This window comes from Hyla sarda, chromosome 4 (genome assembly GCF_029499605.1).
Source record: "Hyla sarda isolate aHylSar1 chromosome 4, aHylSar1.hap1, whole genome shotgun sequence".
In the NCBI taxonomy this organism is placed as follows: Eukaryota; Metazoa; Chordata; class Amphibia; order Anura; family Hylidae; genus Hyla; species Hyla sarda.
This window is the reverse complement of record NC_079192.1, coordinates 55,960,397-55,982,532: the sequence shown is the minus strand read 5'-3', so window position 1 is coordinate 55,982,532 and position 22,136 is coordinate 55,960,397. Positions and strand designations below refer to the sequence as shown.

At 46.6% G+C, this 22,136-nt stretch overlaps 1 protein-coding gene and 2 pseudogenes across 1 annotated transcript in view; all 3 read left to right on the top strand.

Moving 5' to 3' along the window:
- Positions 1–6,801: 6,801 nt before the first annotated feature.
- Positions 6,802–22,136, top strand: part of PPP3CC (protein phosphatase 3 catalytic subunit gamma) — a 76,051-nt gene continuing 60,716 nt past the window's right edge. The window contains exon 1 of the mRNA XM_056571064.1: positions 6,802–7,232. Coding sequence (XP_056427039.1) covers positions 7,178–7,232 — 55 coding nt within the window. The 5' untranslated portion in view covers positions 6,802–7,177. The remainder of the gene's footprint in view (positions 7,233–22,136) is intronic.
- On the top strand, positions 14,679–14,787 carry LOC130268185 (U2 spliceosomal RNA; annotated as a pseudogene).
- Positions 15,460–15,635, top strand: LOC130267972 (U2 spliceosomal RNA; annotated as a pseudogene).

Sequence of the window (22,136 nt, the reverse complement as noted above, 5' to 3'; positions counted from 1 at the left end):
CGCATGTGCTGGCACTTAGAAGTCTCCCATATGATGCGTCTATATCATTACCAAGTCAGCTTACTGTGCGCATGTGTTGGTACTTAGAACCGCTCATGATGTGTCTAGCTTTACCATGATGCTGTCATTAGGGATCTACTATTGTTGCCATCTCTCTAGAAATTTATCATGGCGAGATAGTGACTTGTAATATATAGATACCCTGTTAATTAGTTACTAAACTATAACATCATAATTAATTACAAGTATAATCATAATTAATTACGTGTATAAACATGATGCCCCAGATGTGCTCAATCGGATTCAGGTCTGGGGAACGGGCAGGCCAGTCCATAGCATCAATACCTTCAGCCACATGAGGTCTAGCATTGTCTTGCATTAGGAGGAACCCAGGACCAACCGCATCAGCATATGGTCTCACAAGGGGTCTGAGGATCTCATCTCGGTACCTAATGGCAGTCAGGCCTCCTCTGGCAAGCACATGGAGGGCTGTGCGGCCCCCCCCCAAAGAAATGCCACCCCACACCATTACTGACCCACCGCCAAACTGGTCATGCTGGAGGATGTTGCAGGTACCAGAACATTTTCCACGGCGTCTCCAGACTCTGTCACGTGTGTCACATGTGCTCAGTGTGAACCTGCTTTCATCTGTGAAGAGCACAGGGCGCCAGTGGCGAATCTGCTAATCTTGGTGTCCTCTGGCAAATGCCAAACGTCCTGCAAAGTGTTGGGCTGTAAGCACAACCCCCACCTGTGGACGTCGGGCCCTCATACCACCCTCATGGAGTCTGTTTCTGACCGTTTGAGTGGACACAATCACATTTGTGGCCTGCTGGAGGTCATTTTGCAGGGCTCTTGCAGTGCTCCTCCTGCTCCTCCTTGCACAAAGGCGGAGGTAGCGGTCCTGCTGCTGGGTTATTGCCCTCCTACGGCCTCCTCCACATCTCCTAATGTACTGGCCTCTGTCTCCTGGTAGCTCCTCCATGCTCTGGACACTACGCTGACAGACACAGCAAACCTTCTTGCCACAGCTCGCATTGATGTGCCATCCTGGATGAGCTGCACTACCTGAGCCACTTGTGTGGGTTGTAGACTCCGTCTCATGCTACCACTAGAGTGAAAGCACTGCCAGCATTCAAAAGTGACCAAAACATCAGCCAGGAAGCATATGAACTGAGAAGTGGTCTGTGGTCACCACCTGCAGAACCACTCCTTTATTGGGGTGTCTTGCTCATTGCCTATAATTTTCACGTGTTGTCTGTTCCATTTGCACAACAGCATGTGAAATTGATTGTCAATCAGTGTTCTTCCTGAGTGGACAGTGTGATTTCACAGAAGTGTCATTGACTTGGAGTTACATTGTGTTGTTTAAGTGTTCCCTTTATTTCTTTATAAAAAAAATTATACAGAAAAACTGTTATAGTAATGGGAGAAGCCAAAAGGCAGGATCAGGACTGACCTATAAAGAGAGACTTTATTTTAAAAGGGATATTTCTGTATCTGCGTAAGTTGTATGTACATGTGTGGTAGTGGGGTGTGATGAGGGCAGATGTTGTTACCCTAGGGGCAGATAGCATTAACCCCTTTTATTCATGATGCCAGGGTGTGGTTTAGCCTATAACCACCCGAAGGTATACCACTGGATCCGGGGCTAGGTACGGGGGCAATAAAGACTCCAACGCCAAGTTACGGACAACGGTAGCTTTACTGAGTGTAGACAGTTGGTAAAGTCTATACAGTTCAGCCAGGGCCCAAGGAGGTGACCAGTGACTCAGAGACCTTAAGGGCTTGCTGGGACTTGTAGTAGGACTGGACAATTGAATGCAGACCACGCTGACTTGGCAGATGACAGGGACTGACTTGACTTGACTCATAAAGCTGTGACTTTATCTTACTTGACTTGATGGTGGCTGCAGGACTGGACTTTGAGGTCTCCAACACTCTGGACACACACACTAGACAAGACTGCACTGGACCTCAGCAGAAGAGAGAGAGAAGCTCCACCCAGGGCTTGTATGGGGGAGACTAGCAGGGAGCCCATAGGTCACTCTTGGGATCACCTGGTCACTGGTACCTCCTGGGTAACAATCACATGACATATCACATGGTATAACTCTTAAAGCAACATTACATTTTATAATACACTGCAGAACATATGGACAGGGGGGGGGGGGGGGACAGGTGCAAGGGGCCCTGGGGATACTAGGAGGCAAGGCCTGACAGGGCAGCAAGGGTACGGGGCAACATCTGCCGTACTGGGCCACCACACATGTATGTGTTGCTCTATCTGTAAGGTACTGGATGGGTATACTGTAGTGAATGGGCATTATGTTCATGGACACTCTCCTGGACTATGCATATGGGTGAGGAACCAATTTTGACTTATGTGGCTTGGGCACCAAATCCCAGTGCCCCATATCTTTAAACTCTGATACTTGTGTATAAATCCTTAAAGAGTACCTGTCACCAAATACATTTTTCTAAACCAACTCAGGCTATGTTCCCTATCTACTCCTAACACTCCACTTACCCTTTAAAAAAAATTCAGAGCTTTAAACAGCTGTGTATCTTACCTTTCTTCTTGCTCACATAGTGCAATCTCCCAGCAGGAGAAAGTGGGCGTTTCCCAGTAGGCATGATATCACTGAAGCCTGCTGGGGGACCACTTCCGCCCTCACATGGTTGCAGCGCTGTGATGAATAGAAGACATCAGGCTCTGTGCAGCAGCTTTCAGTCTGTGTATCTTTCAGTGAGGCTCTTTGCAGCTGTCAATCAAGCTCAGCGCAGAGAAACACTTCCTGTGTTTGATCTGAGATTTTGACCAGAGGGCATGTGTTCTGCATAAGAATGGAGACCCCTGGTGGCCAGAAGTATATTGCAGAAAAGCTAACATAAAACGTTAGTTCTTTTTTGTTTTTTTATGGAAGCCAATTACAAAAGTTTTTATTTGGCATAAAGAATCAAATATTAAAAATCATCATCATATTTAAATTTGGCTCAAGACATGTAGTCAACTTTTTTGAAGGAAAACACAGCAAAAAGTAGATTCAGCTCACCCTGGAAAGTAGTTCACTGACCACTGCACGGATCCTGTATCATTGATCCCAGGAACTGGAGACACCAATGAGTATATTAGAGTATATTATGAGAATATTTTTGGATGGAAAATGTTTACATATTTTGCTAAGTTATTCTTCCACGCTATGTGGCATTCTGAAGTTAACGCTGCTATTGTACTCCGGCGCTTAGACATCTTATCCCCTATCCAAAGGATAGGGGATAAGATGCCTGATCGCGGGGTTCCCGCTGCTGGGGACCCCTGTGATCTTGCACGCCACATCCCGTTTATAATCAGTCCCTGGAGCATGTTCACTCCAGGTCTGATTACTGTCGATCACGGGGCCGGAGCGTGTGATGTCACGCCCCCTCCTATAGGCTTGCATTGAGGGGGCGGAGCGTGACGTCACACGTGGGCGGAGTCGTGCATTCACGATACTCCAGTCCCGTGGTCGTCACATGGCAGATTCTGAGCTGGCAGCGTGGTGTGCAGCTCCCAAGATTGTGGGAGTCCCCAACGGTGGGACCCCCGCGGTCAGACATCAAATAAGATGTCTTAGGGCTGGAGTACCCCTTTAAGTCACATAATAAATGCCTATACACGCTAAAATGAGAGGCCAGTTTTGTGCTTTTTTTTTGTGGGGAGGGGGGTCTACGTTGATGGAAAAATTGGAATGTTATTGCTCTGGGAAAGTGAAGCTTACCAAACTAAAAGGGGTTACACAGGCTTATAAAAATTTGGATATATGGCTAGGGGTGAATTTTGTAATCACAAGCCCCATTCCCCTTCAGCTCCTGTTCCAGTTCCCTCGGCCACTTGTCCCTCAGCCAGCGATTGAGAAGGCAGTTCCTGCTCCATCCTCTCGTCTCGGAAGCTGGGAGTCAATAGGGAAATATGAAACACCAAACCCACATGGCCTTTTTAGGTTCAGTGGCAGTTTTTCCAAATTCCCAGCATGCTCTGGGTATGAAATGATGGTGTTTCTTCCTCCCATAGACTTCCATACTCCTTAAGTCACATAATAAATGCCTATACTCGCTTAAAATAAAAACAAAAAAAACAACTGCATCATGGAGGAGAAAAATGAGAGGCCAGTTTTTGTGCATTTTTTTTTGGGGGGGGGGGGGTCTACTTTGATGGAAAAATTGGAATGTTATTGCTCTGGGAAAGTGAAGCTTACCAAACTAAGTGGGGAACCTCATTTCTTGGCCAGAGGGGAGAGCAGTTAGGCCCTGTTCACACCACAGAGATTCTGCACAGAATTGCCACTTGCAGCAGCCTACCATTGATTTCTGTGGGATTTCCGCTGCATAGTTCTCATGAAAAGAAATTGGATTCTGGCAGAAGATTCAACATGGTTAACCTTCCGGTGGAATCTAAAAGAAAATGCTGTTTGTCAATGTGGCGGCGCATAAAGTGTACCTGTCGTTAACAAAAACTTTTGATATAATATAGATAATACAGTACTATTATGTATATTTGTACTATGCATTGATTAAAAATGTGTATATATATATATATTTTTTGTGTTTGTGTGAAACACTGCTTGTCCTCAGTGCACAGAGCCCTGCTTGTCCTCAGTGTACAGAGCCTTGTTTGTCCTCAGTGTATAGAGACCTGCTTGTCCTCAGTGTACAGAGCCCTGCTTGTCCTCAGTGCACAGAGCCCTGCATGTCCTCAGTGTACAGAGCCCTGTTTGTCCTCAGTGCACAGAGCCCTGCTTGTCCTCAGTGTAAGGAGCCCTGCTTGTCTGCAGTGTACAGAGCCCTGCTTGTCCTCAGTGCACAGAGCCCTGCTTATCCTCAGTGTACAGAGCCCTGCTTGTCCTCAGTGCACGGAGCCCTGCTTATCAACAGTGTAAGGAGCCCTGCTTGTCCTCAGTGTACAGAGCCCTGCTTGTCCTCAGTGTACAGAGCCCTGCTTGTCCTCAGTGTACAGAGCCCTGCTTGTCCTCAGTGTACAGAGCCCTGTTTGTCCTCAGTGTATAGAGCCCTTAACAATGATTAATGTAAAAGATCAGTGTGTGCAGTGTTATAGCCCCCTATGGGAGCTATAAGATTGCAAAAAAAAAATAAACATAAAAACAAGGGTAAAAAAGTGAATAAAGATAATTTAACCCCTTCCCTAATAAAAGAATTACTCCCCTTTTCCCATTTAAAAAAAAACACAGTATAAATAAAATTAAACATATGTGGTATCATTTCGTGCAAAAATGTCTGAATTATAAAAATATATAGTTAATTAAACCGCTCGGTCCATGGCGTATGCGCAAAAAATTCCAAAGTCCAAAATAGCGTATTTTCGGTCACTTTTTATATAATAAAAAAATGAATAAAAAGCGATCAAAAAGTCCAATCAATACAAAATTGGTACCGCTAAAAACTTCAGATCACAGCGCAAAAAATGAGCCCTCATACCACCCCATACATGGAGAAATAAAAAAGTTATAGGGGTCAGAAGATGACAATTTTAAACGTATAAATTTTCCTGCATGTAGTTAGGATTTTTTTCAGAAGTGCGACAAAATCAAACCTATATAAGTAGGGTATCATTTTAATCGTATGGACCTACAGAATAAAGAGAAGGTGTCATTTTTACCGAAAAATGTACTGCGTAGAAACGGAAGCCCCCAAAATTTACAAAATGGCGGTTTTTCTTCAATTTTGTCGCACAATGATTTTGTTTCGGTTTTGACGTAGATTTTTGGGAAAAACGACTGATGTCCTTACAAAGTAGAATTGGTGACGCAAAAAAAATAAGCCATCATATGGATTTTTAGGTGCAAAATTTAAAGGGTTATGATTTAAAAAAAAGTAAGAAACTAAAGTGCAAATACGGAAAAACTCCGGGTCGTTAAGGGGTTAATTTTGCAGCAATTTGCCACAGACATGAGCACTGGCTCCTGACCATTTTAAAATGGCGCGTATCTACTGAGGAAAGTCCGCGCTGAATTTCCTTAGTGAGAACGGATTCTTAAGAGTGTCTCTCGCTCTGGAGGACCTGTCCTATATTACACAACCAATTCAATAAAATGGGCACCTGAGTGGTGGGTACCCCAGCCATACACTGCCCCCTTCAGGCCTGTCAGTATCATTACACAGTAGTGGTCTTTGTGGCACATGAATAGTTGGGGTGGCAGCACAGAACCCCATGTTTTTTTCCTGACCAAGAACAATAAAGCAAGTTCATCTAAAAACTGTCAAAAAGTAAAAGAATAGTTTTGTTGCTGATAGTAACCAATCACAGTACAGATTATTCAATCACAAAATGATAGCTGCGCTGTGATTGGTTGTTAAGAACAATAAGGACAGAGCCACGCCCATAAAAGGCAGTCGTTGCTCCTAACAACCAATCAGCTCTCAGCTTCCATTCTCCTAGTGCAGGGTTTTAGGTAATTAAAGGATCGATCTGATTGGTCATTACTGATAACGGTTCTACTCTAGCCTATCACGGACCGGTATGTTGAGAAACATGTGGTATGTCCTAGCAACCAATCAGATTCGAGCTTTTATTTTTCCAGCGCTGCGTCGCCAAATAAAGAAGCGATCTGATTGGTTAGTTCAGATTAGTACTCTGCTATTTATAAACATAAAAAAATATCAATAATAAAATTCATCTTGTTTGCCTCAGTGAGGCGTTTCCTGTCATGCTCTGTTTGGTTTTCAGCTCCTGCACAATGTGCATTCTGGGAAACATAGTTTCCAAGCGTTTGACGTATGAGGTGGGCGTGTATTGCGGGCGCGGTCCCGACGCCGGCAGGTGGGCGGGGGTACGCGCCCTGGATAGAGAGAGAGGGAGACTGTCAGAGGCAGAGACAGCCGGGGGAGAGACAGCGAGGAGAGAGCGCTGTGATCTAGGATCTTATAGACAGCCGGGACTAGACCATTACCAGAGAGGGGTCAGGAGGAGGATGACATAGAGGAGACACGGGGGAGATTATCAGCTGAGAAGAGACAGGCCCGGCTGACAGCAATGTGAAGAGGGCTTCCCTCCAGGAGACAGACACCGGGGCCTGCATACAGAGACAGCCACATACCTCACAGTCAGCCCAGGTCGGGACATGGCGAGCAAGTGACCAACGGCGAGAGTGACACCCGCCGCCACCAGAGACGTCCCACCATGTCAGCACCACGGGGTCCAAACAAGCTGTCCAGCACAGAGCGCCCTGTCCGAGGTACCGCCACCTAACTGACTGCTACGCTATCATGTGACCTCACTGATCACTGCGCTATGACGTGACCTAACTGACCGCCACACTGACCGCCACACCGTGACCTAACTGACCGCCACGCCATGACCTAACTGACCGCCACGCCATGACCTAACTGACCGCCACGCCATGACCTAACTGACCGCCACGCCATGACCTAACTGACCGCCACGCCATGACCTAACTGACCGCCACGCCATGACCTCACAAACCACTACGTTATGACCTAACTGACCGCCACACCATGACCTAACTGACCGCCACGCCATGACCTAACTGACCGCCACACCCTGACCTCACAAACCACTACGTTATGACCTAACTGACCGCCACACCATGACCTAACTGACCGCCACGCCATGACCTCACAAACCACTACGTTATGACCTAACTGACCGCCACGCCATGACCTAACTGACCGCCACACCCTGACCTCACAGACCACTACGCTATGACATGACCTAACTGACCAACGCATCGTAACCTCACTGACTGCTTTACCATGAGGTGACCTCATTGACCACCAGGCCATGATGTGATCTCACTTACAGTTGCTCCATGACGTGACCTCACTGACTTCCGTTACCCCTGCTGAGAAGTCATGACCTAAGGCTAGCCAGCATTTGGCTTTTGCGTTTCCTGGAGAGACACAGATTGACCGCCATCCTTATAGTGTGGAAATGAAAGTGTGTAATGCCTCATTTTCCCTAGGAGGGGAGCTGCAGGGATATAGAACAGGCTTAAGCCCCCACAGATCATAGCTGATCGCTGGAGGTCAGGTTTCATGCCACAATATGGGCCCCACATCGGAACCCAAGGGTCCCCAGTGGTAGCTGATGGACCCAACAGATTTATAATGGGGTTGGTGTCTGTCATTTGGCGGATCCGACAATGCTGTCTTGGCTTTCATAATGGAAGCCATGATGGTGGTTTGGACAGAGCCTAACAAAAATGCAGGATTTTTCCATGCAAATGTGGACTTGTACATTTTTTCTTCTTTGTACAATCTAAGCTGTTTCCTTGGGAAGATCCTTCCATTACTCTGGAAATGTCCATCTGAGAATCTATGGTCGTCTTGACCCATGCAGACAGGTGCAGCCTTCTCTTGACCTTCATAGACATGACTTCCCCTGTACTGTAGATGCTTCACCAACCATTGCTGACCCCCGATGACTCTTGTGACTACATACCATGACCTGACATTTGGTGACCACTGCAGTTGCTATATGAAGGTCTATCATCTTCTCTCTCTTGTCCTTTCTATAGTAATTGCCTTGCGTTGTGTTTCTCATGCTGGGTTCCGACTCCTCAGCCCTGGTCAGGACTAGTCCTTTGCAGCATGGTCCCTCTTAATACCTAACCCATAGCTGTCCCATTCTTTAGGGGTTATCTCCATAGTTACCAATGGTTGTTCTTATTGTGTTGTCATACTATAGGTGTCTCTTTCTGTTCTCTTTAGCTCATGGTTGGTTGTATGTGCTCTATCACATGGCTATTCTTAGCTGTTCACATCTTGACCTTTACTAGTTATTAACCTGTAGTTGTCCTCATCTGTCTAGTGTATCCTCATGGCTGGTCCTAGGGATTCACCCTGGCCATTTCTAACATGCTCTTTCCTAGATAGTAACCAATAGCTGTTCCTTTGTGTCCAGCATACACCAGCATGTGTCAACCTGTGGCTCTCCAGCTATTGCAAAACTACAACTCCCATCATGCCCTGACAGCAGTATAGCTGGACACCCACAGGTCAGGAAGCATTGGTTAAAACCATGGTTGATCCTAATTAATTTCTTAGCAGTTTAAAGCAAAACCTTTACCACTTCCCAGTCTTCAGCTGTTCCACTTTGAGTGTATCTCATTGTTGGTTATAGTCACCCATGGGTGTTCCTAGTAGTCTGCAGTGTGGCCTTTCTTACTTACTTATTGCTTGAATCCCACTTATGTCTGGTCCTAACTACCGTCCAGTGGCCCTTCCTCCCTGTTCTCAGCTAGCCTTTTCTAGCTCATACCCCAGGACCATTTCTATCTGTTAAGTCTAGCACATAGGTACTCACCCATGGCCGTTCCTTATCGTTTACTACCACTTAGCCTTATTTCATGACATGGTCATTCTAACTTCTGACCCACTCCATATGGCCGGCCATCATTTTATGATCGATAATGGTTCAAGATGTCGAATCCCGAGAATGAAGGCGTAGTACTACATCTTGGGAGTGTCACTGGTGACCCACTGAATGGGCTTGTTTTTACTGGCTTTGCAGCTCTGGGATAGATTTGCAGTACCAAGCACATCTTGTGGACAGGTGTGGCACTGTTTCTTTAGGATAGGTTATCATTATCCGATTGGTGGAGGTACATCTCCCATGACCCCTTCCAGTCAGCTGATTGAAGGAGCTTGGTGGCTCATTTCAGTACTTTTGGTCATTGAAGTGAATGGGATGAGATGCAATGCCAGGTACATCTGCCACTGAATGTGTGGAGCTGTTCCTGGATGAAGAGACTGCAGCACTTACAGGAGCAGCATAGCCCCTTCATTCAGCTGTTCAGCGGGGGGTGTCAGGAGTTAGACCCTGACCCATCAGATATTTCTACATTTTCCCAGCTACTTGTGCTACAACACAAGACTCACAAATAACTATGATATTGCTATGTATTGGACATCCCGCGTCAGTCTTGGCCATCATCTGGGTGTTGGCACTATAATCTTTCATAGAGGTATCGGTTACAGTAAGCAGAACACAGAAGCCTTTTGTTCGTCTTCGCTTTACACCTGCAGGCTGGAGAATGCCTCACATAGTATAACTGCACACAGATTTGCAAGGCAAAGTGTTGATTGTATAGTGAAGACTTATGGGACTTCACGTAATGTCGCTTGGATCACTACCAATGCCTATGGTAATGAATGGACTCACACATGCAGTTGTTTGTTCATCCACCATGCAGGTGACATTATCAGCTTCTATCTGAGCCATGTCATTCATTCAGCTGAAGTAGTTTTGCCACAGATTGAGAAACACTTGTATAAGGCTGGGTTCACATCACGTTTTTACCAATACGGGATCGCATACGGCTGGGGGGAACTAAAACCTTTGTGCTCCCGTATCCCTGCCATATGCCGCCTGTATGTAATTCATATCAATGAGCCGGCTGGAGTGAAACGCTGACTCCGGTCGGCTCATTTTTGCCCCGTATGCGGTTTTCTCACCGCACCTAAAATCGCAGTCGATCACGGTTTGAGGTGCGGGAGAAAACCGCATATGGAGCAAAAATGAGCCGACCGGAGTCAGCGTCTCACTCCGGCCGGCTCATTGATATGAATTACATACGGGCGGCATATGGCAGGTATACGGGAGCGCCAGGTTTTAGCTACCTCAAGCCGTATGCGATCCCGTATTGGTAAAAACGTGATATGAACCCAGCCTTAGATTATTTGTACCGTTGACTCAAAGCTTCAAGAAGTTATCCCAAAATCAAAACTTACCACCCATGCACTAGATTAATAAGTATATGATCAGTGGGGGGGGTTCGACTGCCAAGCAGGACCCCCACCGATCGCAAGAATTACTGATTAGTGAGTGAATGGAGTGGCAGCCGAGGATGCACTGTGCTGCTCCATTCACTCTAGTGACAAGGGACCCCTGTTTTTGTGATCGATGGGGGTCTCAGCAGGTCCTAGGTATTTTTACTCCAATAGGTGGTGTGGGAGACAGCTTTCTTCTGGATCAGAGCTAATTTTCATAAATTTTCCCAAGGAGCATTGCCTGTAAGACCCCATACACCAGCTGGTGGACCCGCCAAAGGGAAACAGAAAAAGTTAAAGGGGTACTCCACTGGAAAACTTTTATTTTTTATTTTTTAATAAACTGGTGCCAGAAACTTAAACAGATTTGTAAATGACTTCTATTAAAAAATCTTAATCCTTCCAGTAATTATCAGCTGCTGTTATGATCCACAGGAAGTTCTTTACTTTTTGAATTTCCTTTCTGTCTGACCACAGTGCTCTCTGCTGACACCTCTGTCCATTTTAGGAACTGTCCAGAAAAACCTATCCTGCTCTGGACAGTTCCTAGAAGACAGAGGCGTCAGCAGAGAGCACTGTGGTCAGGCAGAAATGAAGTTCAAAAAGTAAAGAACTTCCTTTGGAGCATACAGGAGCTGATAAGTACTGGAAGGATTAAGATTTTTTTATAGGAGTAATTTACAAATCTGTTTAACTGTCTGGCACCAGTGGATTTACAAAAAAAAATGTGTTCTGGTGCAGTACCCCTTTAAGGCTCACTAGAGTAAGTGATGGCATGTTGTTAGGCTCCGTGGACCATTACCTACTGATTGGTGACGATTTCACTGCTGTAAGACCCTTGATCCTCAGTGTTTCCTTATACAGTGACATACGTTGTGCAGGGAATGAGCTAATAGACCTTGTTCTCTTTATTTTTGTGATCTATGGGGATTCAAGGTCAGTCATAATCTTGTGGCAATAAGATGGCAACCCTATAAGTATGAGTGGCTCTGCATGCATTTTGTTGACTGTAGAAGTATGGACTACAGTAATGCCAGTTGTACAACCCTTCTGAGCCACGCTGAATGGTTGAGGGCAATCCCAGAGGACTGGGAATATGTGATCTAACCTGTGTGGTTGGGGTTACTTTTACAGTATCGTTCTACACTGGATTGCCAAGTGGAGCATTGCTTTGATTTACAATCTGATCTGACAACTGGGCTGATAATATAGTCCTGTATGTATAAGTCATGGTCAGAAGTCACGTATGCTTAGTAGGGATCGACCGATATCATTTTTCTAGGGCCGATAATCTGGGGCCTTTCAGGCCGATAGCCGATAACTTATACCGATATTCCGGTATAACTTATCGGCTATTTCTCCACCCCCCCCCCCCCCGGTCCCGAAAAAGTGGCTGCAGATCATTGATTTAAAGCGGGCGCCACCCGCTTCTCTCCCCCTGCCTGCCGGTCCTTAGTCCAACCACCGCCGCTGCCCCACTGCCTCCCCCATCCCCAGTTTTATAAAGACCTGTTCCCGGGATCTGCGCTACTTCTGGCTCCAGCGGCGTCCCGAGCTGTTACTGTGCGCACGGACGGTGACGTCGCGTTGAGGACGTCGCACATCATTGCGCTGCGCAGCGAAGCGCACAGGACACCGCAGGAGCCAGAAGTAGCCCGGACCCCGAGAACAGGAAATTATAAAACCGGGGGGGGTTATTTTTGTTTTTTATTTATTTATTTATTTTTTTAGGGGGGCGGTAGGGCTTTGCACAGGGGAGGGGCAGTGCGGTGCAGGGCGCTGGGGGGGGCGGGGCATTATTGGATTAACGGCAAGGTGAAAATCGTGAATATCGGCCAAACCGATAATCATTCGATCCCTATTGCTTAGTATAGTATTGCATATGAAGACTTTGTATAGTAAACTTGTAGTTTTCTCTACAGAATTTTACCATGCAAGTCCTAGAGTCATTCCTATCTGGAGAAATCTGTAACAATAGTGAAGGCAGACACATTGGTAGTGATCCGGTTAACTTAACGCGTACATCCAAAGTTTCAAGCCCATACAATCTTCAGCTCCAGGGCGGCTATACACAGGCCACACCGGGTGCCGCAGTTGCCAAGGCAATGGTACGATGCCCAGCAAGTCCCGTGCCTTTTCTAATAAGTAGGGCTCGTGCACGGAACTTGCTGGGGGCGTTGTACCGTCACATTAGCAACTGCGCTGCTCAGCGTGGCCTACATCTTCCCGCACTGATGCTGAAGAATTGTCAGTGGTCTCCAAACTGATGTTGCCAAATTGCTGGGAGTAGTAGTTTTGCAACATTTGAAGGACCACAGAACTGCTTAGATCAGTGTTTCCTAACCAGGGTGCCTCCAGCTGTTGCAAAACTACAACTCCCAGCATGCCTGGACAGCCGTTGGCTGTCCAGGCATGCTGGGAGTTGTAGTTTTGCAACAGCTGGAGGCACCCTGGTTGGAAAACACTGGCTTAGAGCAATGTCAGGCTGGTCTTGGGGGAACTGGCCGACCATATAATGTATATGGGGGCTCTTACCCATAGACTGAGTATGTTGGCTTTCAGTTGCCCGATCCTACCAGAAAAGATTGGCAGAGGCTTTTTCCCCTCTTCTCCCTTGAGAATGCATGCACACCCAGTCAAGCTGAGCATGCATCTGTATTTGGGGATCGGAAAACACCTGACAAGTGTCTTAGAAACGAGATGAGAGCAGAGTCTAATAATTGAGGACATTCTACAGGTAATTTCTATTTTTTTTTTTTAGCCCGTCTGCTCTGTTCCGTGGGGTCAGCCAAGGACTGGCGTCATTTCAATTTTTAACTCTATAAATTGTATGCATTATGGGCCCCGTACTATTAGAGGGGTGTTACATCAGCCGGCCATCGCCTCTGGTTTGCATCAGGTTAGGATCTGCTGGTGCATGCACTTTTCCTGACAGGTCGGTCTCATTAGAGGAGAAGATATCATCACATCTGAGTTCATTTTCCCTGGAAGCGATCCAGCCAGACAGTACCTATCACATTAGAATTTTCTTTCGGATGAAAGTCTGCGCACGCCTTGTCAGATATGACCTAGTTTCCCTATAAATTGCCTGTGTTTCTCTATAGGCTTCTGCTGAGGGTGACGCACAGGTACGCTGCAAGATGACTGTCCCAAAGACAGTTCTCTGCAGGGTAATCTAGCGGCTCACTGTCCCTGATCAGGGATCTCCCTCCCCCTCCTGACTCACTAATAGGATTTCCTGCCCTCCTCCCCCACACGCAGCAGCTTTGCTCTGAGGTGTGTGTGTGTGGCGCGGCTTTAAAGTGTCTCTGTCTGTATGTAATCCTCCACCTGGAGGTACAGATGCAGCATGGGGACAGGTAAAAGCCAGCCAACCCGTGACGGGGGCACCACGGAGGGACAGGCTGAGAAAGAGGAAGATATCCTCATTACTCCGCCTCCCATAGCCCCAGAAGCTGCAAGGAGAGCATCCGGTATGGGGTAAATGTTGGGGTGTAGTAATAGGTGCAGCATGCTCCCTGAATGCATTAGGGATGACTGCTATTGCTTTTCTAGTAGATGGCAGTGGAATACTACACCCACTTTCCTACAGCATCGGTGGCATAGACTGCAGTGTACTTTGGGTGTGTATGAGATTTCATACTACGATTCTTTTTCCTGCATTGAGATTACTTGTATAACTAATAGCTCTATGTAATAGGGTGCATTACAAGATGATGCGTCGGTAGCTTTGTGAGGTCATCATGAACAAGGTGCACAAAGACTCCTGCCACCTTTCCTCTCCCTTATTTCAGTGATTTCCGGCATGGGAAGGGCAGAAGTCACTTGTGCCCGGACATTATGACAGTATGTCTGTTTTATGGACACCACCGAGCCATAAAGCAGGCCTTATCGCTTCTCGGCCTTTTGGCTAAGATCAAGTGTAGTATCTGTTCTTATCAGTTTCATGCTGGTGCCCTAACGTTGCCGGTTTTGGGCTGGTGGGGATGGGTGCTGCATGGAGGGGGCAGGGGTACTGGGGTGTTCCGGGGCTGGTTCTGAGGAATCAGCTCGACTGCTGCTCTGATGTGACCCGTTTCCTTCGGATCTCGCTATGAGGTAGAGGGGTGTAGAGCCGAGGTACTTCTGTGCCTCGGGGGGTGGTGACCCTGAGGTGCCGAAACTCACTGGGTGTTATAACTCACTGAGTGAACGGACTGCACCATTACTCTTCACCTTTGGCACTCGCCCTTGGTATCCCGGCCTTCTGGCTAGGATCCGGGAAATTTTTATAGAACTGTCCGGAGTACCGGGCAGTATACCTGCACTTATCCACTTATTTATTTTTTGTTTTGTCACTGTGCCACTTTTACGTGTTGTTTTGTACACAGGATTGGCAGGATGTGGTAGCCCTTCTGGGTGTCCCTCCTGGTGGTCTAGGGGAGGTGTGTGTGTGGCCTTTAGGTTCCTCACCTCCCTGCAACCCCTGGGCATCTTGGCTTAGGTCAAGATGCCATCAGTATATGGCTCCTGATACCTTGGTTAATGCCTAGGTTGGAGAAGGACTTAGCGATAGACCATATCCTTTCTGCATGTTTCTCTAGTGTGACACGTTTGCACTTTTTCTTGCACTTTGGGTGATAGCGAGCACTTGCCTCGGCTCTTTTAAAAAAAAAAAAAAAAGCGGCCCTTATCGCTTCTCGGCCTTTTGGCTAAAATCAAGTGTAGTATCTGCTCTTATCAATTCATGCCGGTGGCGCGAAACGCCTGTATTGGACTGGTGGGGATGGGTGCTGCATGGATGGGATAGGTGTACCAGGGCATCCCGGGGCTGGTGCCCGAACACCAGCTCAACGGCTGCACTGATGAGAGCTGCTCCCTCTGGGTCTCCCCATATGGCTGGGAGGGTCTAGAGCCGAGGTACTTTATTGCCTCGGGGAGTGGTGACCCCGAGGTGCTGAAACACACTGAGAGGATTGGCTCACTGAGTGGAAGCATGGGCACCATATCTCTACATCTTGTGGCACTCACCTCTTGATTCCCGGCCTTCTGGCTAGGATCGGAGAAATTTTTATAGATCCAGCCGGATGTCCGGGCAGTATACCTGCACACATTCACTTATTTATATATTTTTCGTCACTGTGTCACTTTTTTGTGTGTTGTGTGTCCACAGGATTGTTAGGGTGCGGTAGCCCTTCTTGGTGTCCCTCCTGGCGTTCTAGGGGAGGTGTGTGTGTGGCCATCAGGTTCCTCACCTCCCTGTAAAAACCCCTGGGTACTCCTGCATGGGTACCGACTGTTATTGTCTCTGCGGGCAGATACCTTGGTTGATTCCAAGGGGGATGCTGGGAGAATTTGTGGTCCCTTAGTAGCTTCGGCGATAAGGGACATCAAACCTGGAACCTCGCAGGTACCTTTTGGTCTGGAGGCGAAGGGTAAGGTTTGTTGGGGGGCTCTCTCCTGTAAGAGAAGGGCTTGCGATAGACCTGATCCTATGTGCACTTTTTTAGTGTAACACGTTTTGCACTTTTTCTTGCACCTTGGTGATTCGAGATGTTCACACCACATCCCCTCAATGCAAGTCTATGGGAGGGGGCATGCCATGTGCCATGTCCCCTCCCAAAGACTTGCATTGAGGGGGTGTGGTGTGACATCACGAGGGGCGTGGCCGTGACATCATGACCCCCGCCGCCCGCTCCAAGTCCTAAGTGAAATCTGCCTTAAATCAGACTCCTATTAATTTTTATGGGATCTCGATGACTGTGCAAATCCGAATTCCGCCATAGAATGGACATGCCCATTCTTCTATTTAAAAATATAATCCATAGAAACATGCACAGAAGATAAAATGGGCAGACTGCAGATGACAGAGGCACACCACTAACAGACTGACGCATTTCTGGCCACCCTAGCCCTTAGTCAGGGTCTTGGACTATTAGATGGTTGATGGATCCAGAGAACAATCTTTGTCTATACCAATGTTTCCCCAACCAGGGTGCCTCCATCCGTTGCAAAACTACAACTCCCAGCATGGGCATGGAGACACCCTGGTTGGGAAACACTGGTCTATACTAAAGCTTTTAAAGGGGTACTCTGGTGGAAATTTTTTTTTTTTTTTTTTTTTTTTAAGTCAACTGGTGCCAGAAAGTTAAACAGATTTGTAAATTACTTCTATTAAAAAAATATTTACCCTTCCAGTACTTTTTAGCAGCTGTATGCTACAGAGGAAATTCTTTTCTTTTACATTTTTTTTTTGTCTTGTCCACAGTGCTCTCTGCTGACACCTGATGCTCATGTCAGGAAGTGTCCAGAGCAGCATAGGTTTGCTATGGGGATTTTTTCCTGCTCTGGACAGTTCCTGATACAGGCATCAGGTGTCAGCAGAGAGCACTGTGGACAAGACAAAAAAGAAATTAAAAAAGAAAAGAATTTCCTCTGTAGTATACAGCTGCTAAAAAGTACTGGAAGGGTAAAGATTTTTTAATAGAAGTAATTTACAAATATGTTTAACTTTCTGGCACCAGTTGATAAAAAAAATAAATAAAAAATTTTCCACTGGAGTACCCCCTGATTCTTCATTCTTTATGTTTTTTCTGGACCTAAGGAAAACCATTATCATTACGGCATTGGTTTACTAGCTATTGGACGCCCCAATGCACATCCCCTTCATGCGGTCATGTGGATGGTGACTAATGTACTGTGCTACAGAATATGTTGGCGCCATACAAGCTTTGAGAAATAAGGGTGCATGCACACCAGGGCTGTGGAGTCGGAGTCGGACGAAATTTTGGGTACCTGGAGTCGGAGTCGGCAAACAAGGCTCCGACTCCGACTCCTACTAAATTTAGATTAGAATAAAAAAAAAAAAAGCAAGTTTAAATGTCCCAATTCACAAAAAGTTATAATGAATGAATTCTCTACTATAAGAATAAAGATCAATGCATGCAGTGCCTCATGTAACCGCAAAACGAACATGTTAAGTGACTGTGACTATACTTTCCATAGTGTTGTGTTCTGCTGTTACAGGGAACCCATGGGTAACCTAGCCTCTCACTGATAAGGGATTAAGGAAATATGTTTTTTGCAGGACTAGAGACACTTGCATAAGTGAAGGGAATGGAGGGTCATTTGTTCAAGACTGAAGCTGTAAACCATTGGAAAAACTGCTGCCATTCAGCTAAGGCTATAAAAACTTGTAAACTCGATTGTTAGCTTAAAGGGGTACTCCGCCCCTAGACATCACGAGGGGCGGAGCCGTGATGTAGTGATGCTCTGGCCCCTGTATCGCCCGTCATTACGCACAGAGCGAACTCGCTCTGTGCAGTAATGAGAGCGTGGTGCCGCATCGGCGATCCCGAGGGTCCCCAGCAGCGGGACCCCGGCGATCTGACATCTTATCCCCTATCCTTTGGAAAGGGGATAAGATGTCAGATCGCCGGGGTCCCGCTGCTGGGGACCCCCGGGATCGCCGCTGCGGCACCGCTCGCTCATTACTGCACAGAGCGAGCGAGTAATGACGGGCGATACAGGGGTCGGAGCATCGTTACATCACGGCTCCGCCCCTCATGATGTCACGCCCGCCCCTCAATACAAGTCTATGGGAAGGGGCGTGGGGTCGTCACGCCCCCTGCCATAGACTTGCATTAAGGAGGCAGGCTGTGATGTCATGAGGGGCGGAGCCATGACGTCACGCTGCTCCATCCCCTGTATCGCCCGTCATTACGCACAGAGCAAACTCTCTGTGTAGTAATGAAAGCGCGGTGCCGCAGTGGCGATCCCGGGGATCCCCAGCAGCAGGACCCCGGCGATCTGACATCTTATCCCCTAGTCCTGTGGTAATGACAGGTATGTTACCTTTCTTTCCTTCAAGGAATGTATAAAATACATTCACATATTAATACAGAGGAGTAGGGGAGTCGGAGTTGGAAACACAGAAAACTCCGGAGTCGGAGTTGGAACATTTATCTACCGACTCCACAGCCCTGATGCACACCACATTTTTGCTATACAGTTCCCGTCTACGGTTTCAAGTTAAAAACTGTATGGAACTGTATAGAAAACCGTATGTCAAATGCGTCTGTTTTGTTTCCTATACGGTTGTGTCAGTTTTTTTTCCCTGTACCCAAAACCGTAGTCTACCACGTTTCTTGGTCCGGGTGAAAAACTGTATTAAACCGTATATATATATTTTTTTAAACATGGGAGTCAATGGGAACCGTACAGAACTGTATGTGCATACGGTTCCATCAGGTTTTCACCATACGGTTTTTGACTTTGCACAGTTTTTTCTTGGAATTTCAATCAAACAAGTGACACTTTATTCAAAATGGAGTAAAAAGTTCAAAACGTATAATTTTTTTTTTTTTTTTTAAACGGATGCAACCGGACATCATTTTTCAAACCGTATATGGGTTAAAATTTGTACACACGTTTTGATACAGTTTAGTCAGGTTTTGAGGAATCCGTTTTTCATCCAAAAACCTGATACGGGAAATGTATTGCAAAAACGTGGTGTGCATGCACCCTAATACATTGTCTAACTTATCTTTACCTTTTGTGCACAATGTTACCACAATGGTAGGGGGCTCACTGGAGCCCAAGCAGTGAAATGCCCATCATCCATGATGTGTACTGTGCACGCGGGGTATGTGCAGTGCGGTGCAGGGTCTCCTTCCTCTATAGAGGGATCTCGTGGCAGTCATAGATGTTACTGAATCTGTGATATTGTGTGCTGGATGCATTCCTGGAATAAAATCTGGCAGTGTACCATCAGCAGTGCTCTGTCCTAGGATCCATCTGGTACAGGTGCTGGCATGACGCGCTGCAAGCCATCGGTGTATAACCCTTCCCTGGCAGAGACACAGTAGATCTGTAGCTGGCATTGGTAAGATTATAGCACCTTTAGCTGCTGTGCCTGCAATCTTCTGACTACTCAGGAGAGACGTGTCCTAGTTATCTGGATCAGTGAAGGGGGGGGGGGGCACTGTATCGTATCACTGGACATCTCAACTATGGACACTGTATCTGTGTGTGTGTGTGTGTGTGTGCGCGTGTGTGTGTATATATATATATATATATATATATATATATATCTCAACATCTGTCCACACTTGCCACCAGCCTATAACCTTGAGGAACAGGTGCTGCGTTCCCTGACCTCAAAGCAGCAGATCCTTATACTATGCTACTTCTTATATTTTGCGTCTATATACCAGCAAATTTTACAAAGAAATATTTACATGACCATGGACCTGAGATTAAAGGGGTTATCCAGGAAAAAACTTTTTTTTTTATATATATCAACTGGTTCCAGAAAGTTAAACAGATTTGTAAATTACTTCTATTAAAAAATCTTAATCCTTTCAGTACTTATGAGCTTCTGAAGTTAAGGTTGTTCTTTTCTGTCTAAGTGCTCTCTGATGACACGTGTCTCGGGAACCGCCCAGTTTAGAAGAGGTTTGCTATGGGGATTTGCTTCTAAACTGGGCGGTTCTCAAGACACGTGTCATCAGAGAGCACTTAGACAGAAAAGAACAACCTTAAAGGGGTACTCCGCCCCTAGACATCTTATCCCCTATGCAAAGGATAGGGGATAAGATGTCAGACCCCGGGGATTGCCGTTGCAGCACCCCGCTGTCTTTACTGCACAGAGCGAGTTCGCTCTGCGCGTAATGACGGGCAGTACAGGGGCCGGAGCATCGTTACGTCATGGTCCCGCCCCTCATGACGTCACAGCCTGCCCCCTCAATACGAGTCTATGGGAGGGGGCGTGGCAGTCGTCACGCCCATGCCATAGACTTGTATTAAGGGGGCGGGCCGTGATGTCACGAGGGGCGGGGCCATGACATCACGCTGCTTTGTCCCCTGTATCGCCTGTCATTACGCACAGAGCGAACTCGCTCTGTGCAGTAATGACAGCGGGGTGCCGCAGCAGCAATCCCGGGGGTCCCCAGCAGCGGGACCCCGGCGATCTGACATCTTATCTCCTATCCTTTGGATAGGGGATATGATGTCTAGAGGCGGAGTACCCCTTTAACTTCAGAAGCTCATAAGTACTGGAAGGATTAAGATTTTTTAATAGAAGTAATTTACAAATCTGTTTAACTTTCTGGAGCCAGTTGATATATAAAAAAAAGTTTTTCCTGGAATACCCCTTTAATATTTTCTATAGAGATTTTGTGAAATACTTTTGAGGGACCTTTTGAAATACATTTTTACATTTGGGGAAAATAAAACTGCCTGGTTTGGTGACATGAACCCTTCAGAGTGGTGACAAGTTTCTTGTTTAGTGCACTTGCTGTTATTGAGAAGCAGTGAGCTCCCTCCGTTGTGCACAGCTGTTTCTCATTCTCTCTCAAAGGTTTCTCTGAGTTGGGCTGTTTAGAAGAAGTACACACACATTCTTTTCTCTTAGTTATCTGGCCAGTCACAGCTTACTGATAAGCCATGACATGTATCAGTTTTGCAAGTTGCTATGTAAGCAGATACAGTAGCAGCACAGTAAGGAAGGGGTTACACTAAGCACTGAACTCCTGCTTCTGAGTTTAGAAGGAAGCCTTGATTTAACATTAGGGACAGTGAGAATCCTCTGGAGGAGTCAGACATGCTTGCAGGCATATAGCTCAGGCGCATTGCCTCTCTTGTGCACAAAGTAGTAGCCTAAAAACAGACAGTGAACAGCAGAGACACCTAGTGGACAATTTTGTGGGCATTTTTGAAAATTAATGGGGAGATTTATCAAAATCTTTGGAGAGGCAAAGTTGCCCAGTTGCCCATAGCATCCAATTAGCTTGCTGCTTTCATTTTTCAGCGGTCTTGTTAAGATTGAAAAAAAGCAATCTGGTTGTCAAGGGCAACTGGGCAACTTTGCCTCTTTGGTAGTGGGCACTTCTATGGTGCAGTGTAAGGTGGCATGCAGACATCACATTTATCCCCTAGAAGACACAGAACGTCCTGAGAGCCATCCGGAATATGAAGCGGGAGAAGCAGCGCTTGTTTTATAGTCCACAGGTCTGATGCCAGCTGGGGACCCGGCGGTAATGGCGGACATCAGCGATCTCACTGATGCATGCCATTAACCCTTCAGATTCTGTGATCAATACTGATCACTGCATTGGAAGCATTAGGAGGGCGGTGTGGGACTCAGTCCACCAACAGCATGATCGCAAGGGTCCGATGAGTCAAGATGGTGGCTGGAGCTCTCTTCACCAGCTCCAGGGTCGCTTCGACTATCCTCCTTCTGGCAGACTATATAAATAGATTACTGATATTACTGATCAGTGCTATGAAAACAGTTATAACGTTTTTATAAATGTAGCTTAACTCCTCCCCCAATAAAAAATGATCGCTCCCTTTTCCAATATACAAAT